General features: G+C 45.0%; 1 protein-coding gene across 4 annotated transcripts; it reads right to left on the bottom strand.

Moving 5' to 3' along the window:
* Positions 1 to 872: 872 nt before the first annotated feature.
* On the bottom strand, positions 873 to 18,481 carry POLE2 (DNA polymerase epsilon 2, accessory subunit). 4 transcript variants are annotated; one of them, XM_051772172.1, is made up of 19 exons: positions 18,345 to 18,481; positions 13,446 to 13,546; positions 11,930 to 12,005; positions 10,856 to 10,933; positions 10,021 to 10,114; positions 9,559 to 9,633; positions 9,219 to 9,302; positions 8,669 to 8,725; positions 8,217 to 8,265; positions 7,203 to 7,275; positions 6,553 to 6,725; positions 4,877 to 4,966; positions 4,637 to 4,691; positions 4,254 to 4,313; positions 4,094 to 4,171; positions 3,584 to 3,692; positions 2,014 to 2,190; positions 1,826 to 1,893; positions 873 to 1,037 (listed from the first exon to the last, which is right to left on the bottom strand). In XM_051772172.1, exons 3-19 carry the CDS (start codon positions 11,992 to 11,994, stop codon positions 1,019 to 1,021), a joined length of 1,404 nt encoding a protein of 467 aa, XP_051628132.1. In that variant the 5' UTR covers positions 11,995 to 12,005; positions 13,446 to 13,546; positions 18,345 to 18,481; the 3' UTR covers positions 873 to 1,018. The 4 variants fall into 4 exon arrangements, with proteins under 4 accessions (XP_051628132.1, XP_051628131.1, XP_051628130.1 ...); XM_051772171.1 differs by lacking the exon at positions 18,345 to 18,481 and adding an exon at positions 16,194 to 17,044; XM_051772170.1 differs by lacking the exon at positions 18,345 to 18,481 and adding an exon at positions 15,200 to 15,300.
* Between the last annotated feature and the right edge of the window lie 213 nt (positions 18,482 to 18,694).

Below are 18,694 nucleotides of genomic sequence, written 5' to 3'. Positions count from 1 at the left end.
TTCTCCGCCTCTCAGTGGCTTCCTGGTGGCTCTTGGCCCTCGTGCTTGTCTTCAAGCGAGGTGCTTTTCCACCATCATCTCATCTGTCTGAAAAGCACATGCTCCTCACTTGTCCTGCATCCCTGAGCTAGCACTGCCATCCCCTCAGGGAGCCTTTTCAGAAGTGCCAGCGCAGCCAGTCCTGCGGTTTGGGTTTTAAATCCTTGGCAGTCCAGTTCATGCCTCTTGTACCCACCTCCCATCCCCTACCTGATGGCCCCTCAGAGCCCAGATCCTGCTCTCCCTCTGTTCCTGCCTCTGAGCTGTTCTCAGGCCATGCCAGCACATTGGGAAGGGTCTGTGAAACACAATTCCTGGTTACAAGGGTCCCCTCTCTGTTCTACACCTGGTCTGGGCACTTTGGGGTAGTCCCAGGCTGCTTCTCTGGTCTCAATGCTCACGAGCGTGTGGAGGAGGTTCTTGCTTGCTTTCATCAAAAACCAGTCCCTGACTCTTTCCCACCTTCCTGACTGCTCCTTCTGCAAGATTTCGTCCTCCCAGCCTTCTCCAGAAGTTCAAAGGACCATGTCCTTGCTCATCTTACCTCTCCTATCCCTATCTGCATAACACAATCTGCAAACAGATTATGTACTGCCATCAAACAACACCTCACAAATCTTTTGTGGCCCTTTCCCATCCAAAGACGAATCCTATTCCACATTCCCAGTATCCTGCAGATAACCAGCTCTCAGTTCAATGAGACAGAGTTCTCCCTATCCTTAATTTCTTTTTTTAAAGACAGATCTTTCCTGGTTTATACACAGTTGCCTTTTTCTATGCTTTGCCAATTCTCGACTCTGACTCTACACTTTACACTAAACTGACACCAGTGGTTTTTCCTGTAAAAGTTTATTTGTAAACAAAATTTGACATTTATTATAAAAAGTCCATAATACATCATAAAACAAAGACATCTGAAAAATAAGAGCTGGAGTTGGCTTCATATGGGCTCACTCCCTTTTTGCCATCTTGCAGAAATTCAGAGCCCCTGAAGCTTGCTGAAAATACCAAAGAAAAACAATATTTAGGGTTTTTTCCCCAAAGATAGTTCACAATACTATTCTATGTCTTGCTCTATTAAAGACTTGATAATGTTTTAAACTATTTAAAGACCTAAAGTATGGTATTTTTTATATTCAAATAAAGGTTACATGGGCTGATTCATTATTAATTCCCTTGGAAGGCTTCTGTAACAAGGCAAGAAACCATAAGACAAGATAAATCTATGCTTTTCCTATGGGGTTATATCATCATTATTTCAAACAGGCAAATTTTCATCCATTGTAAGGCCTTTGATACTTTTAATACTTTTTGGTGTTGCAGCTGGTCTTTTTCCAGTCAGTGGAAGGCCACAGTTAGAATGAATAAGTACAGATTTAAAAATATGTGAAATCAGAGCATGAAAGTGGCTTCTGGGCTTGAAGATGATCACAAAATGAACCAAGAATTGTTCCTAAATTTAATTAAGTTATGTAACAAGCATCATCCCCAGAAACAAATCTGTTTCCCAATCAGGTTTCAATTGTTGAAAATCATACAGTACAGTCATCTTTCCTTTTACTTCTGCTTTCTGCTTCCCATCATTGATATTTGACTGCAATTTCTAAATTTATTGCTTCTGGACATTTGGATTTCTTACCCTGCCTAAGTATGAAGCGTAAGTCAGTTAAATTGATAAAACATTTGCTTCTCTTTATGTTATCCATTTTCTGTGTTCCTCCTGATAATCAGGAAGTCAGAACATAAGAAAGTACTTCATTTTATATGAGCAAGTGAATAGATTTACCTGTCTTCGACTGTCTTGTTGGAGGGGTAGAACACCTTGAACGAAAATCCGCTTCTTGGAAACGAACCCTGTGAAGGAAAACGTACAAACCACAATCATGTAAGTAAAACACCAACCAGATGGTGAGAGACACGTTGGGAGGCAACTGTGGCCGCTTTTTATTTCGGGAAGGCCCCGGGGAACCTTACGGGGTTGATGCAGAGGCAGTCGGTGTGGGTGACAGTGAAGGGGTCGTGTTTATCCGCCACGACGAGCACGTCTGGCACGGGATAAACCCTCAGGGAGTAGTCGTAGGCCCAGTACACGGGGCTGACGTACAGCGGGAGCGGGGTCAGGTGGCCCTGGGACAAAATGGTCTTCACAAACTGCAAGGGAAGCAGAAATCGTGGGTTTGAAGGCTTTTTTTTTTTTCCCCAAGTCGAATTCATTCCTACAGATGCCAATGCTTGTTAATAAAGAAGCTTTGAACTTGAAGGTGTTTTCTTTTTTTTTTTTTGTATCTGACTCCCTCTGATCGTTAATAATTTCTGGAGTGAAGAAGCAGCTCCCCTACAGCACTCAGCTGCTCTTTTCATTTTTGTGTTGTGGGGTTTTTCGATACACAAAGTCCTTTCTAAAGCATATCAGGCAATATTTGAAGATATCAAAACTACTCTCCAAGAAAATCTTCCTACCTGTTCCTCCAGCCCAGGAAGTACCAACAATGCCATAAACTTCATTTTATAGATTGGTTTTTTTCCCCTCATGGCTTTCCTTACAGTATCAGTTAACAACAAAATCCACACTTTAACAGTCTTTCCCCTGAACTGAGGAAATAATTTGATTCCCAAATGATTTCGATTCCTTTCTTAGCAACAAAATTTCCCACATTTTTTTTTTGAATTAAAAAAAAAAATAGTGTGAGGGCCAAAAAAGGCAGAGATAAAGTGGAGTATGCAAAAGCATCTGCAGAAAGGGTTGCAGTACATAATTCTATATTTCTTTCGTGATTCCTTCCTGGAAAGGAAGCCCTCTGTGAGCACAGGGAAGTGACAGGAATGCAAATGTGCACACCAAAATCAAGGTACATCGCTGTCCACTGTGGGTTCACAAAGACACTGAGCACTGTTGTGATGAAGGAAGAAAGAGCTAAAACAAGTTTCTGAGTCAAGCAAACAAAAAAAACAAAACCTATAAAATAAATAAAACCATGTTCCATCCATCACTGCAGTGAGCCAGTACTACCTGCTTCATTCTCATCCAATTATATCAGTAAATCCCATCAGCTCCTGCTGAGGGTTCATTAACTAGAGCCATAATTTGATGTATAAAAAGCAGGATTAAGACTTCAAGACAAAACAAGCAGGTGAATTTTTTGAAAAGTGACATGCTGCTTTACTGCAAATGGCACTGGATAACCAATCAAATCTTCAAAAAAATAATTTGTATTCAATTCTGCCTTTAGAAATCAATGTTTCTTGGTAGACATTCATGGTTGGTGCACAGAAAATTGGCTGCTAGGAAGTTTTGTGTTCAAGGGCACCTGCAGTGTGACAGAATGGCTCAATACCACCTGAAAGTATCATGGTTTGAGGTATTTTACCGTCAAAATGAAAAGAAAGGTAAAAATACTAAATGTATAGATCCTCCTTCCAGTCCCTCTGGGTTCCTCTTGCAATGTGTTGTGAGAATGAGGATCAGAGCACCCGAAATCCAGACCTGCTGATCAATAAAGAGGTCAAAAATCCTGGCAAAAGGTGCTCAACATGACTCACTCACGTGGTTGGGAATGTCCATGTTGCTGCTGGGGAACCTGACACAGTTTCTGCACATTTTGTTGACCAAATCTTCACGAAAGATAATAATTTCTTGGGTGCAGTATTGAATCCTAAGTGGAAAACAGTAATGAAATTAAATAAGATAAACCTAAAAACTAGGGAGCTGCATTATTAAGTTGATCTCCCTCTAATACAGCCAAATAAAAAAGCACATTTGAATTAAAATAATATTTACCCATCTTCCCTTCATTTCCTCCAGATTCAGAAAGACATGATGCTTTTGAGCAGGATTTTTATAGCACTGTCAAACTTCTAGCTCTATTGCCTTTCATCACTGATTTATTTATGTCTTAATGCATTTAGAACTAGTTACAATTCATGCATGTGAAGAATTCTATTGGTTTGACAAATTTAAGACCAATTTTTCCAAAATTTGTAGGTTTTGAAAATTACATAGATCAGTCATTTAGTAAAACAAACAAATAAATAAAAATAGCACTTGCACCCTTACCTGCAAGGATTTGTGGTGAAAACTGAAAATGGCACCAGCTGTCTGAATTCCTGAGTAATATTTTCAGCCAGGGGAGGTCTAAAATAAATAGCAGCAGGTGGATCAACAAAAATTCTTCCCTTCTTTAACTATTTAACTCCAAATTCTTGAGCAAACTGACCTTGGTAAAATAGAACCAGGACCAGGGTCTTCAGGGCCAGGGACAAACACAAATCGACTACTGCAAAAAAGTGAAAAGGTATCACTTTTACACAGACACTCTGGAAAGTAGGTCTAATGATAGGAATTCAAAGACCAGGAGCCAGAAAAAAATATTCCAGGGAGAGACCTGGGCTCCCTCATTAGCAGTTTCCATGCCCCAGCTATTTCAGATAAAATCAAAGCCTCACACTGCTCCCAAAACAAACTTGCAGGCCTGTTACAAAACCAGCTCGTTATCTGATCACAGCTGGTTCACAGCAAAGAGAAAATACGGTTATCTCTTACTACCTTGAAGTAATTAAAAGGTTTCACAAAATAAACATAATTCCCTTTGCCCTGTACCTTTTATGAATGCTGGGGTGTTCACATATAATATCTGCAAGGGCCTTCAGAGAACCTGGAGCCAGGAAAAAATAGAACACCCGGTTAGATAATAAACACACGTTGCATGAATCACCCCTCCAAGTGCATTAAAAATGTGTCACTTAGAAAATAAGGGTTTATTTTCTGCTCTCTTCCTTTGTTTGCCATCATTATTTTAATTTAGTGCACATGCCTGACTGTTTACAGAGACTTCCCTACCTTTCAGTGACTGAATCTGATTTTTTCCATATGGCGCTGATGAAAAATTTCCACAGAAGAAAAAGCAGGTGGGAGGTGCAGAGGAATAACCTGGGAAAACAAGAGGATCTGTGACTATATTCCATTCACTTTGGTATCTTCCAGCACTCAGCTTCCAGCCCCTTCCATGAAAGGCAGAAACTGAAACGGCACTTCAAGCTCTGCTGCTATAAATACACATGAACTGTTTTCTTGATACAGGCTGGTTTTAGCTTAAAAAGGGTGTGACAATGTACAAATGGCACTTCAAGGGAGCCCAGTCTCAACACTGTTTTTTGTGTATCCAACTGCTGACCCAGCCCAGAGAATAATACAACGTGCAATATGATAAATAATACAATTTTAAAATGTACTAGCTCCTTAAAGAGAGAAACAGCAAGTAGGCAGCAATGGATTGCTATTAACCTCCATGATCACTCTAATTCAAGGCTCTACTAATATTTAATTCATTATTTGGCATTATAAAGCAACAGTAACTGGAATTGCCTGAGCAGTTTAAGGATTTGATGAATCCTGACAATCTCCCTAATCACCCAGAAACACAAGGCTTCATAGCAATGGGTGAAAGAAGAAACCTGATTCCCATCCCTAAAATAAAAATAGAAACATCTACTCAGGCATTCATCTCACATCCCAGTTACTCTCCATTTTCCTCACATGCAGGACCAGACTTGGATTTACTTCAGTGGTTTTCAGTCGGGTTGGTAAACGGAACAGGATTGCTTATGCCAGAGAAACGGCTCATCAATATTTTCCTTGCTATTCCACTCAGCTATTCCTCTCAGGTTATAATTATGAAGGTAATCACTTGCCTATTAAAATCCTGAAATAGGAAATGCAGCGTCTGCATCTTTGCCGGGTGAGTTCAGCACACGGATCTCCCCGACAAGAGTCCCTTTTATCACCTCGGCACCTGAAACCTTGGATCAGGTCCAATCCTCTGCTTCAAGGATTTGCCAGCTCTGATCCAGATACTGGTTTTGTAACTCCTGGATGAGTGTGTTAATTTGTGTCCAGTTCTCTTTAGGCAAGGAGCAGTTTTCTCACCCTGAATTTCGCGTTGTTTATTTTTAAAGCAGCCACCCTCTCACACTTCCATTCTATCTAAGGCTGACAGGACAAGCTGTTCCTAAACTGCTCTGGAATACAGAGAAGCAATTCACAGATGCTTTGTTATCCCAGTGTTGTCAACATTTCTACTCACAGAATCATGGAATGGTTTAGGTGGGAAGGGATCTTAAAGCTCATCCAGTTCCAACCCCCTGCCATGGGCAGGGACACCTCCCACCAGCCCAGGTTGCTCCAAGCCCCATCCAACCTGGCCTTGGACACTTCCAGGGATCCAGGGGCAGCCACAGCTTCTCTGGGCAACCTGGGCCAGCCCCTCCCCACCCTCCCAGCCAACAATTCCTTCCCAATATCCCACCTAACCCTGCCCTCTGGCAGTGGGAAGCAGTGCTCATCTCTCTGAAATAAGAGTTTTCTTAAAACTAAGCCTAGGAACAACTTTCAGGAGCAAGAGAAACGTTCTTGTCACAGCACATAAAATGGCTACTGGCCAAAGCAATGTTAGTACTACAAATTTATGAAAACAAAGGATGAAAACAAGGTTTAGAGTCAAAGCAATTCTCACCCACCTGAAAACATCATGTGAAGCTTTTCCAGCACTTCTGCTTGGTCCAGCCACACATCAGAAAGAAACACAAACATGGCATCTTCGTTTTCTTCCTCCAGCTGCTTTAGTTTGGCAGAAGCCTTTACTGACGATGAAGAAGGGCCTCCAAAGAAGTTTATGTTCCCATAGAAGGCTCTACATCATTCAGATATTCAAATTAGGATCACAGAATCCCAGAATGGTTTGGGTTGGAAGGGATCTTAAAGCTCATCTCATTCCAACCCCTGCCATGGGCAGGGACACCTTCCACTAGACCATTCTGGGATTCTGGGATTCTATGATCCACTCTTCAAGCAACAAGGAATTTGTTATTCCCATGTAACAATTCCCTAGTTTTGCAACTGAGAAGGGCTTAGATCCCAATTTCAATTAATATGCAGAGCCCAAAGGCCTTTGAAAGGGTTTTTCTGCCAACACTCCAAGCTTTAGTGCTGGTCCAAGCAGAGTAGAAAGTCCCAGAATTGCTTCCTTAAACCTGTATTTATTTTGAAGCATTTGGGGAGGAGGACAAATAACATACTTGAATGTCACAGAAATTTTAAAATAATAATGATCTTACTCAGAAACCCTGAAGAAAATAAGGAGTGAGGCTGCCAAAAGTCAGTTTTGTACCTCGTGGTAGCAGAAGGCTCAGTGGGCGGAAATCCAAAAGCGTTCACATGAAAAACTTCATCCTCGTACCAACCTAAGAGATTTTGGAACAGCAAAATAACCTTTAGTCTTTCTAACAGCAGCATGCCCTAGACATTAGTCAGAGGGTTGGCAGCTGTGCTGCACAGCTATTCCCAGCCTCCATCAATCCCTCCTCTGATAGCACCAGTCCCAGAACCAGGCCACGGAAGGATCTGGCTGGAAAACAGGCTGAGCAAGAAACCAAGTGTTCTGTTAACCCCACACACTTCTCTGGATGGATTTAACTGCACAGCCACAAAAACAACCCCCTCAACCCAAGGGAGAACATAGGGGAACAGGCATCATTTCTGCTGGCCCTGCCCTGAAAGAGTCCCCATCAAATGCACTTTGTCTCGAGGACTGTCCCATCTTTTAGAAGGAACAGGGTGACACTTGTCCCCACTTTCATTTGTGCTCCCAACTTCTATTCACTCTCTGAATTTTAAACACAGAACACACTAGAAAACAGACTGAGTTGTGCATATTGCACAGAGGAATATTCCACAAACAGGAATAGCCATTTTTGTGCCAAAACAAGGCTCCCAAACTGCAAAGCCCGACATCATCTTAAGGAGAAGACTCTTTAAAGCCTTTGAAGGACCAAGCTGTGCCAACACAAAGCAGCATTTTCAGACTGTTAAATCACACTGTTTGGATATCCTAGTTTATCTTCCCAATCCAGTCATAACTCCTCCAATGCTGGAGCCAGGCTGAGGCCAACCCTCAAAGCTGCTACAGGCACTCACATCCCCCCCAACACCCTGAAACCCTCAAATTCCTGCTCTCTGCCTCCAGACCCCACAAAGTAACAGGTTTATGGCCAAAAATCTCAGCCACAGACTCACTTATGGTCAAGCCTTGTCAACATGAGACTTGTCCGTTCAGCCACATCTGGCAGTGACAGCCTGAACAGAATAATTTATCACAAGCTAAAAACAATCCCCTCTGCTTTACCTTCTGCCAGAACAAAGCAGGATTCAGTATATAACCCACTGTGGAACTGGTGCAGGAAGGTCAAGGAATGTATTTTTCTTAGATCAGGACTCTTAAAGTAGGTTCCTTAGCCAAAAATCTTCCTTCCAGCTGGTGTAATATATTTGGATGCTACTGAAAGTTCACAGGCTGCCTGAAGAGCCTGGAAATTCCCTGGTATTTGAGCAGGTAAGTCCATAAGGAGCCCAAAACCAGAAACAGGCTCTGCTTCCACTAGGAGGAATGCTGACCTTGTCCTAGGAGAAAGGGCAGGGAGCTGCAGCAGCCAAGGAATTTGAAACAAAGGAGAGAAAGAGAGCGCTGCAATTCTCAATATATAATTTTTAATGGTCAGTATTGATTTACTATTCAATTTAAAATTCTGCAGGTCTACAGGAAATTCCTTCAGCTCTTCCATCACAGAAAAAGGATATTGCTTTACTGAGGTCCAGCTGGACGACTCCTGTGGGGTCTTCTAGGAAATATTTCCCCTAAAAAGCAGATTTAATAAAGCAAAATATACCCAAACACATAAATGCTTCCATGAGAGGCATCTATCATTCAGTATTTACAAATAATATGGCTGGGTTTAATATTGTAAGCTTAGAACACACTGGCAGAACTGAAAATAATGTAGTTTATAGTAAGTGTATCTCAGCAGGTTCCCTTTGAGCTGTGGCACTTGGGACTGCTGGTGCCTCCCTCCCCTAAAATCACAGTCCAAGGAAATGCCAAGTCCAAACACAGTCACTGGAAGCTCCAGCCCTTCAGGAAGGGACAAGCCTAAAAGTTCTGACTGGTTCTGGTTGCTGACATAAAGCATTACAAAATTCTGCAGTGAGAAGACAAAGACATTTTCCCCTCTCACACTGGCACCAACTGCTCATGGAAAAGCCCATTGGAATGGATCCAGTGGTGAGATATTTAGGTGCTCTCATTTGCTGACATATTGTAACTCACAAATAAAAGGAGGAAGGAGCTCACCTCCTTAAGCTGAGTGATCATCCCAAGCACAATCACTTCTCCCACTCTGGCTGTATTGCCCAGGAGAGTTTCTACGGTCTTTAGCTGGAACCAAAGGCAAACAATCAAATCAGAACTAAATCAAACCCTCCAGGTGCCCGTTCTTAAGCAAGACAAGGCACCACTCAGCACATGTTTTGCATAAATACACAAATGAGCTATGAGAGGATACAGGCTCATTAGAAAAATCAGGGGCACGTGTCTGAACGTAGCACAGTTTAGGAAAAGACTTCCAGTAAAGGCTGCCGGGATTATTTTGCTTAAAACTGGATTAAAACTGAAAAGAACACGATTTTTTTACCTGGAATTTGCTCTTGCTGTCATCAGGGTGAGCCACAATTGGTGAGGGAGTGAACAACTCGTGTCTGTGAGTCCTCTGCAGACACCAAAATTGAAGCAAGTCGGTTTAAAAACAAATGAGCAGTGTCAAAAAGCCAGTTCACTACAACCACAGTGCAAACTACTTCATAAAGCTCTTACTCTATTTTATCCAGCAATTTTTAATTAATCAGCCCTTCTGACAAGAATTTGCTTCCAAGAAATAGATGATCAGTAACACTGGATAATAAGACTATAAGCCTAAAAAATGTATTCTGTGACGGTCTCTGAAATAAGTTATTTCTGACTACCAGGAGGGAAGGGAGTTTATGTGAAACCACGAGGCAGAGAGGTGCAATAGCACAGTGTATTTTTGGAAGAGGAGGATTTAGGATCTATCCCCGAGGACACCTCTGCTGCTCACAGAAAGGCAGTGTTCCCTGACCTGCTGCAGGATGGAGTAGCGCTCACGGAACAGCTCTGCTTTATCTCTGGCAGTCCCAAACAAACTCGGGGCAGGGAGGTTGGTCATCGACAGACTGCAAGGAGTTCAACACAGTCAAGGTTTTAAACAAAAAGGCACATTCCACACACGAAAATTACTTATTGATCTAAAAGTTCTGGGAGGCTGAGAAGGCTCCAAACGCTGCTGCGTGATTTAGTTACTCCACGAGGAACATTCCTGCTCTGGATCCTGTGTTCCTGCATTTTGAAGGCTACATCCATTTCCCTTCCTGCTAACTCCCAGGCCTTCAGATTTATCCTTCCACCCAAATGGGCCTCTGCAGAAATCCATTTTTTTTTATAAAAAACAGTTAGGCCTTTTAAGTGGCCATGAACAAGAGTATTATTCCTCCAGTTTCTCCAGCCTCCAGAATCACCAGCTGCTCCTAATTCTTCTTTTTGTTTTAGCATTTGGAGTTCTCCTTAGAAATCCCCTAGGGCTTCAGGGAGCTGCAAGGTACAGGCTAAGAAATAAATACACCAAACAGACAGACCAAATTTATTTAAAAAAAAAAATTTGAACAGCCAAATGCCAGAAAAAAAACAAGCCCAAGCTACATTTAGTGATGTATGTCCTCAGCCTGACTGTCTTTTTTATTCATTAGATGGCATAAACATGGTTTATGGTTTGAAACATTTACTACCTTTCTCACTCAGGCCTGAGGTGAACAGACCCAAGAGGGAAAGATTAAAAACAGACTTCAAACATTATAGAAATAGAGGGTTTTTTTTCTTAAACCAAGAAGTAATTGAAACTTAAAATATGGAAGACTTACGGTAGAAACTTCTTCCTTTCTGCATTATAAATATAACGTGGAATGTCAAAGGCTCCAATAATGTTGAAAACATTTTCTCTGAAACAAGAATTCATTTACAGCATTACTTGAACATTATTTTCCAAGCCAAACCATTCTGTGATTCGATGAAGTGGATGAAACAAACAGTAACAAATATGTTGATAAAAACTACATTTGCTTTGTTCGCTGTCACCCTGTGTTATCACCACTTCTCCTGCATCCTTCTACTTTATACTCTGTTTTGTCCTGCATCCACTGGATACAACTGCATCTTCTAATTAAATAATTAAAGAGAGTTGTCCTTGTGATCTGTAGAGCTTTTCCCTTCAGGACACTGAGGATCTGTGCACGCAGATTCCTCTCAAGTATAAAAAGCACCACAAAGAAAAGTCACGCTCAAACCACCCGCATCATAAAGGTTCCAACGACAAGGAGAGAAGTTAAACCCAAATTTCCTCCATCTTGAGAGGCTGTGGGATGACAGTATCCAATTGACATGCCCAGCCAACCAGTTCCTTTCATGCTTTGCATTGCAATGTCAATACAACATAAACACTAAAGGAAACACATTCATCACCATCACAAAGTTCTCAGGAACTGCAGTAGTTGCTCCACAGCTCGTTATCAGAGAGGGAAAATCAATCAGGGGGTTCAGAAAACTATACAAAAAAAGCAGGAACAAGCACCACGGAGGAAAACTTTTCAAAGTGCTCTCAGACAAGAAAGGCCCAAAGATAACCTGAGATTATTTTCATCAAGAGAAAAGCATGAACAGAAGTGTTGGTTAATATTCAACCTGTCCCACACGGAACACACAACCACAGCATTTGAATCCCAGAACGCCAGATTATATTTAGAACTCCCCGGAGGCCAATCCACGAGAACAAACCCTCTGAGGAGGAACATTACAAACCTGCACCGGGGAGACAAAAGCACAGAAGCAATTACTGCATGTGCAGCACCGCAGAAAATGCCTGACATTCATTTCCTGAGGAGAAATAAGGAGATGCACACCCATAAACCTCGGATAAAACAACCCAAGTGTCACCGTACGTGGTTTCATCCGGTGCCCGGCTGCATTCCTGCACTGCTGTTTCCACCGTGGATTGTTCAATCATGTTGGATGACACTGGAAAGAAGAATTTCCAAGGATTACAACAACTGCAGCCTGTGGAATGCACTGAGGAAGTGGGTCTCAAATATTTTACAACGAATGGCTGAGTCTTGTCAGAGGAATCTATTACACAAATAAGCACATTTTCTGTAAGCTGAGGACACACGGTGTTTACAAATGGATCACTTCATATTGTCACCAAAAGGACACACTTGTAGCAAAAAACACACTGTGCCCACCATTGATTCCCTAAACATGGAGAACAAGACAATTATAGCTTATGCAAAGCTGCCAAATACACTACAAATGTGTTAAGAGCGGAGCTTTCACATTCTGGAGGTTAATTCTGTTCCAGAACATTATCACATGGATTGCTGTCATAAGGAAGTATTCCAACACAATTTTGGAGATGGGCACATTGTTGTCTTCGTGGATTTAAACTGACAATTGAAATTAAAAATATTTCTGAACACTAATAGAACAAGCATGTGCCCCTCTGGATTTAATTAGGTATAAATAGGAAAGGCTGGGAAGGTTTCCTGAACTCACCTAAGGCCTGGGTTTTATTTTAGATCATATTTATATGGATTTGAATCTCCATGGCCAAAAACTGGAAGTGAGCCCATGTTTCCTAGTTCTCATAAGCTCTGATCAGCAAACACACGTGTCAGGCATCCTCTGTCAGTCACATCCTTTAATTAAAGCTGCTACAACTCCTGTTTCGTGCTGCCAGACCCCTCAGATCACACCTCTCAGCAACCCTTTTCTGGGCCCAGATTACTGAATAAGAAGTGAATTAGCTTCTCATTATTTCTTTGGGTTATTTTCTCATAAAATGCCAAAATGGTTTGGGTTGGAAAGGACCTTAAAGCCCATCCAGTGCCACCCCCTGCCATGGGCAGGGACACCTTCCACTAGCCCAGGTTGCTCCAAGCCCCGTTCCACCTGCCCCTGGACACTTCCAGGGATCCAGGGGCAGTCACAGCTTCTCTGGGCAACCTGTGCCAGGGTCGCCCCACCCTCCCAGCCAAGAATTTCTTCCCAATATCCAATCCAAACCTACTCTCTTTCAATTTAGAGCCATTCTCTCTTGTCCTGTCACTCCATGCTCTTGTGAATAGTCTCTCTCCATTTTAATATTTAAAACAATAGTTTCAAGTACAAAGATGTCCATACAAACTTTTAGTACCTGGCATTGAAAAATTTTACCACTTTTGGAAAAGTCAGGCTGCCAACTTTTTAAATGGCATAAATGTCTTCTGCTGACACTGCAAACTTCAGTGTTGTTTTAACAAAATTTAACAAAACAAATTGTCAACAAACACATTTATCTCAGTCAATCCGTTATACTACAATGACACCTGAGTGCCTCTGCTGCCAGGAACTCTGTCTTTGTCTAAATAACATCCTGAGTGCCAGATAAACTTGCCTAAGAAAAAGAAATTGTTTACTCACATGGCTGTTTTTCAACGGCATCGATGACATTTTCAATTGCATCGTCAAGTTCTACTTCAGTGATGGACTGAAAAGCTTCAGTGAGATACTTCAGAGCATCCCTAATTCCAGTGGAGAAAGAACAAAAAGCAATAATTATTCCAGAGTTTATACAAGCTGTGCTGATTTTGGCATCTGTGCACATCATCACTACACAGCTTGTGGTTTAAAAAAGTAGAAACAATTAGAACTGGTAATAGTGCACTACTTTAAGTCAAAGAAAAAACTCATTGGGATTGAAAACATCGAGGACAAGAAGGGGATATGGAGAATCTCAGCTCCATACATTTAAGTCCATGTTGGAAGTGACCTCTGGAGACCATCTGGTCCAACCTCCTACTCAAAGCAGGGCCCCATCGAGCCAAGCTTTGAATATCTCCAGTGAGCCATTCCCCTTTGTCCTGCCCCTCCATCCCTTGTCCAAAGTCCCTCTCCAGCTCCCCTGGAGCCCCTTTAGGCACTGGAAGGGGTTCTCAGGCCTCCCTGGAGCCTTCCCTTCTTCAGGTGAACCCCCCCAGCTTTCCCAGCCTGGCTCCAGAGCAGAGGGCAGCAGCCCTTGGAGCATCTCCATGGCCTCCTCTGGACTTGCTCCAGCAGCTCCACATCCTTCTGATGTTGGAAGCCCCACAGCTGGATGCACCACAGCTCTTCCTACAAGACACCACAGCTTCCAACCCATGACCACCTTCACAGACCTTGCAGGACCCTCTCCAGTTTATCTGTATCTTTGGGATTGGAATTATTTTAATTCTAAATAACACAGGAATTAGAAATCTGTTTCTTCCCTTGTCCTTAGACTACAGTCTTGCAGTTAAAGATGACAATTTTCTTATCAATGTCATCTGCTGGCCAACCAATGTGGTGTTTTGGTTATCAGCCTGATCTTCAAAATGTCTCAGTTCATGGAACCCTGGAGTCAGGAGTTCTGGACTTGGACTCCTTGCTAATGAAAGTGCCAGGACACTGTCCAAAATAATCACATCCCACCCACAACAGAAACAAAATGGAACTAATATTAACACATGAAACAGAAAGGGAAAACAGGAGCAATGGAGCCCCTGGCTGTCCTATAAATCATGACACCTTCCACTGCAAGCAGGAACCACTTTTAATTGACTTGCCATCTCTAAAAAATACACATTATAATATCTGGAAATATAGCATTCCTGCCTTTGGAAATGCCATTTTCTCCTTTGGAAATACCATTTCTGTCTTTAGGAATGCCATTTCCTCTTTTGGAAGTACTATTTCTTTTTCTATCAGGGGATGCTGAACACAGGACTGGCAAGTGCAACTTGGGAAAGAGATGCCGGAGTTGTCAGGCAGAGTATCAGACAACAGAACCCAACCAAACACCCAGCACCGGCATCAGGGAGGGCTCCAAGGGGGAACACGGGCAGGACTCTGGTGGTACCCACGGCGGGCGCCGCAGTGGGTCGGGTCATGGGTGGGAGGCAGGGATAGAGGCACGGAAGAGGCCCACAGCAGCAGGAAAGGCAAAACGACAGGGCTTTGGAGGAGATTCCAGAGGGGAGATGAAGAGGGGGGAAAGGCATCATCACGCCCCGAGGAGGGGATGCGGGGGGTGCGGAGCCGCCCCGACCCCATCCCACAGCCCCGGCCCCCGGGCCCGAGCCCCGCCGGGGGATGATGCCGGCGGGCGGAGCGGTCCCGGAGCGGTCCCCGGGGCTGCCCCGCTGCCCGCGGGTACTCACGGCCTTAGCAGGAGCCCCCGCAGGCGGAACGCGGAGCTGAGGCGGCGCCGCAGCCGCTCCGGCTCCATGGCGGACTTGGCGCCAACCGCGCCGGGGCCGCCCCCGCCGCCCTGGCCCGGCCCCGCCGGGAGGAGCCCCGGGACGGCCCCGCTGGGCCGCGGGGACAGCGACCCCCGGGGGTGTCAGCGGCGGTGTGGGCACAGCACCGAGGGACCGAGCCCTGTGCCGGGCAAGGCTGAGGCACCTCCAGTGCCGTGTCCGGTTCTGGGCCCCTCAGGATGAGAGAGACACGGAGGGGCTGGAGCGTGTGCAGGGAAGGGAAGGGAGCTGGGGAGGGTCTGGAGCAGCAGGAGGGGGCTGAGGGAGCTGGGGGGGCTCAGCCTGGAGAAAAGGAGGCTCAGGGGGGACCTTCTGGCTCTGCAACCCCCTGACAGGAGGGGGGAGCCGGGGGGGTGGGTCGGGCTCTGCTCCCAGGGAACAAGGGACAGGAGGAGAGGGAACGGCCTCAACTTGTGCCGGTAGATTGGATACTGGGGAAAATTTCCTCACGGAAAGGGTTGTCCAGCCCTGGCACAGCTGCCCAGGGCAGTGCTGGAGTCCCCATCCCTGGAGGGATTTAAAAGCCACGTGGATGTGACACTTGGGGACATGGGGCAGTGGTGGCCTTGACAGTGCTGGAGGAACGACTTGATGATCTTAGGCAGTTTTTTCAACCTAAAGCGTTCCATTTTTCCGTGAAACACACTTGCTGCAGCTGACACAAGTTACTCAATGCAATTACCCTCGGTATTATTTGTTGCCTTACAGCTCACACCACTGCTGCCCCCACCTCTTTCCCTGTAGGCCCAGCACAGGTTGCACTGCACCTCCAGTAGTCCAGATTCACCTGTCCAGTCTCTCCAGCCCCAGATTTACCTGCCACAAAACATTCATCAAATACATCCAGCTGTGAATTGTACTCCTGGGATGGTGCCTTGTTTTCTCCTGTTCTCACCTTTAATCAGACATTGGCCAGAGACCCCTTCCACTGGGTCTGTCTTGGCTGACAAGCACAGGATGGTCTCCAGGGCTGTTTTTACATGTAATCATGGATTAGAATGGTCTGGGTTGGAAGGGACCTTAAAGCCCATCCCATTCCACCCCCTGCCAGGGGCAGGGACACTTTCCACTAGCCCAGGTTGCTCCAAGCCCTGTCCAGCCTGGCCTTGGACACTTCCAGGGATCCAGGGGCAGCCACAGTTCCAGTCTTGTAGGGCAGCTGCTTTTTCCCCAGATGAAAAACACGTTTCAGTCAAACACTCATCCCTATATCTCAAAGTAAGTACAGTTTGATCTCACAGAAGGCTCACAAAGTAACTCTGAAAGAAAGTTCTTTGTTCAAAAGTCTGCAGGGATTTAAAGACAGCTATTTTCTGTAGTCCATTCTCAACTGCATAATTTATAACCACTCTTCCTCATCGGGGAGCGAGCTCACAGGTGAAAATGCAGCTACTCTCTTCAGACAAAAAGCTGCCATCTGACAGGTCTCAGCTATTTTGGTAGGAAATATGATCTATTTTTCATCGCAGGCACACAGATGGGTGCAAATTACGAACCCAATCCTTACATAAGTACTTCCATTTGCTAAAATTACTGCTTATTCTCCTTCTAAGAAAACCTGATTGTGCCGTTCAGCTCATGTCTCGCCTCAAGAAGGAAGGTGCACCTGGAGAAGGGATGTGCCTCTCACCCAGGAATAGTTTTCTTTAAAGCTCTTACCAAGGAGGGAATATAAAGCACACTCCTACAGCATCCTGCTGTATTTGGGATTCTCTTGGGTTGCCTAGAGCCTCCCACCAGAGATGTAAAAGTATTCCAGCGTAAGCTGCAGGCTTATGTTTCACTGAGCCATCTGTCTGGAGGTCTGAAGTCATTCCCAGCTCCTTGTCTCTGTCACCTGCCATGGCTTTGTTGGACATCACAGGTCCTGGAGAGCAGCAACCCAGTGGAGAGATCCCAATGGTCCACAATCAGTCAGCACATCTGCCTGGATCCATAGAATTATTCTGTAACACCAAACAAGACAAACAGCTCATTTTCATGTCTGTCACTGCTTGCAAAACCTCTGTGCACATCTCCTGAGACAGCACATTGTAGCTCTACCTGACCTATTGATCTGTGGATAAGTTTCCCTGTTACCCACGTTTTTCTTAACCCCAAATGCTGACTCCTGCGTTTTAACCACCATCCCAATGCACTATCAGTACATGGCTTCATCTTAAAAGTTTGGGACAGGCACTGATCTCTCTATCACCAGTGACAGGACCTGAGGGAAGGGCTGGAACTGTGTCAGGGGAGTTTTAGGTTGGATCTCAGGAAAAGGTTTTTCCCCCAGGGCAGTGGGCACGGCCCCAAGGCTGCCAGAGCTCCAAGAGGGTTTGGATGATCCTCTGGGGCACAGGGGGGGACTCTTGGGGATGGGCCTGTGTAGGGCTGAGGGTTGGATTCAATGATCTTTGTGGGTCCCTTCCAACTCAGGACGTTTTATGATCAGTTTAGTCTTCCCTCCTAGATCCAACTGAGGAAGTATATACCCCACTTCCACAAGAAAATCTTTACAATAACGTTTTGGTGCCCTTCTACAAGATGCTAAAGAAGTAATTTCTCGCAAGCTCGACTCTACTCCTCTTTCTGAAGCACTGTACCTGTTTTATTTTGGATTCCATTAATTCCACAGTTCAGCAGGAATTCACTGGGTTGTGGATGTAACAGCGTTAAGAACTGGATGGGCAGCGTCTGAAATACTGTACAACTGTTTCATTAATAACAGCTACTATTTCATAGGTGCTATTTCCAGCAAGAGTGTCACACCTTCAGAGAGACTGGGAGTTCTGCTGTGGTTGTCTTATTACAGAATCATGGAATGGTTTGGGTTGGAAGGGATGTAAAAACTCATCCCATTCCACCCTCTCCCACTATCCCAAGTTGCTCCAAGCCCCGTTCCACCTGCCCTTGGACACTTCCAGGGATCCAGGGGCAGCCACAGCTTCTCTGGGCAACCTGTGCCAGGGCCTCCCCACCCTTACAGCCAAAAACTCCTTCCCAGTGTTCCATCTAACCCTATTCTCTGTCGGTGCGAAGCCATCCCCCCCTTGTCCTGACTCACGCTGAGATCCAGCTCTTCTAGGTTCCCTTCTTACTCCGGGTTTATGTTTAGCCCTCCTATTCTCGCTGCCTTTTTCCTCCTCTCGTGGTCTTTACTCACATCCTCCCGGAGGCTTTATTAAGCCCTAGCCCTCACACGGTCCCCGATGCCCAGGGCAGGGGCAGCGCCGCGCTCGCCGCCCGCCCCGCTCCGGACCCGCGGCGGGGCCGAGCGGCGGGTGCCGCCCCACACTTTGGACCCTCCTCGCTTCCCGTCCGCCTGAGGGGAGCGACCGGCGCCGGAGCCGCAGCCTCTCCCGGAGGAGGCGGTGGCGGGACGCGAGCCGTGAGGCAGCCGAGCCGTGAGGCAGC

The sequence above is a fragment of the Manacus candei genome, unplaced genomic scaffold (genome assembly GCF_025592945.1).
Source record: "Manacus candei isolate 608988 ecotype Guabito, Panama unplaced genomic scaffold, ASM2559294v1 h1tg000150l, whole genome shotgun sequence".
Taxonomy (NCBI): domain Eukaryota; kingdom Metazoa; phylum Chordata; class Aves; order Passeriformes; family Pipridae; genus Manacus; species Manacus candei.
The sequence above is the reverse complement of the archived record's forward strand: the minus strand, read 5'-3'. Positions and strand labels throughout refer to the sequence as shown.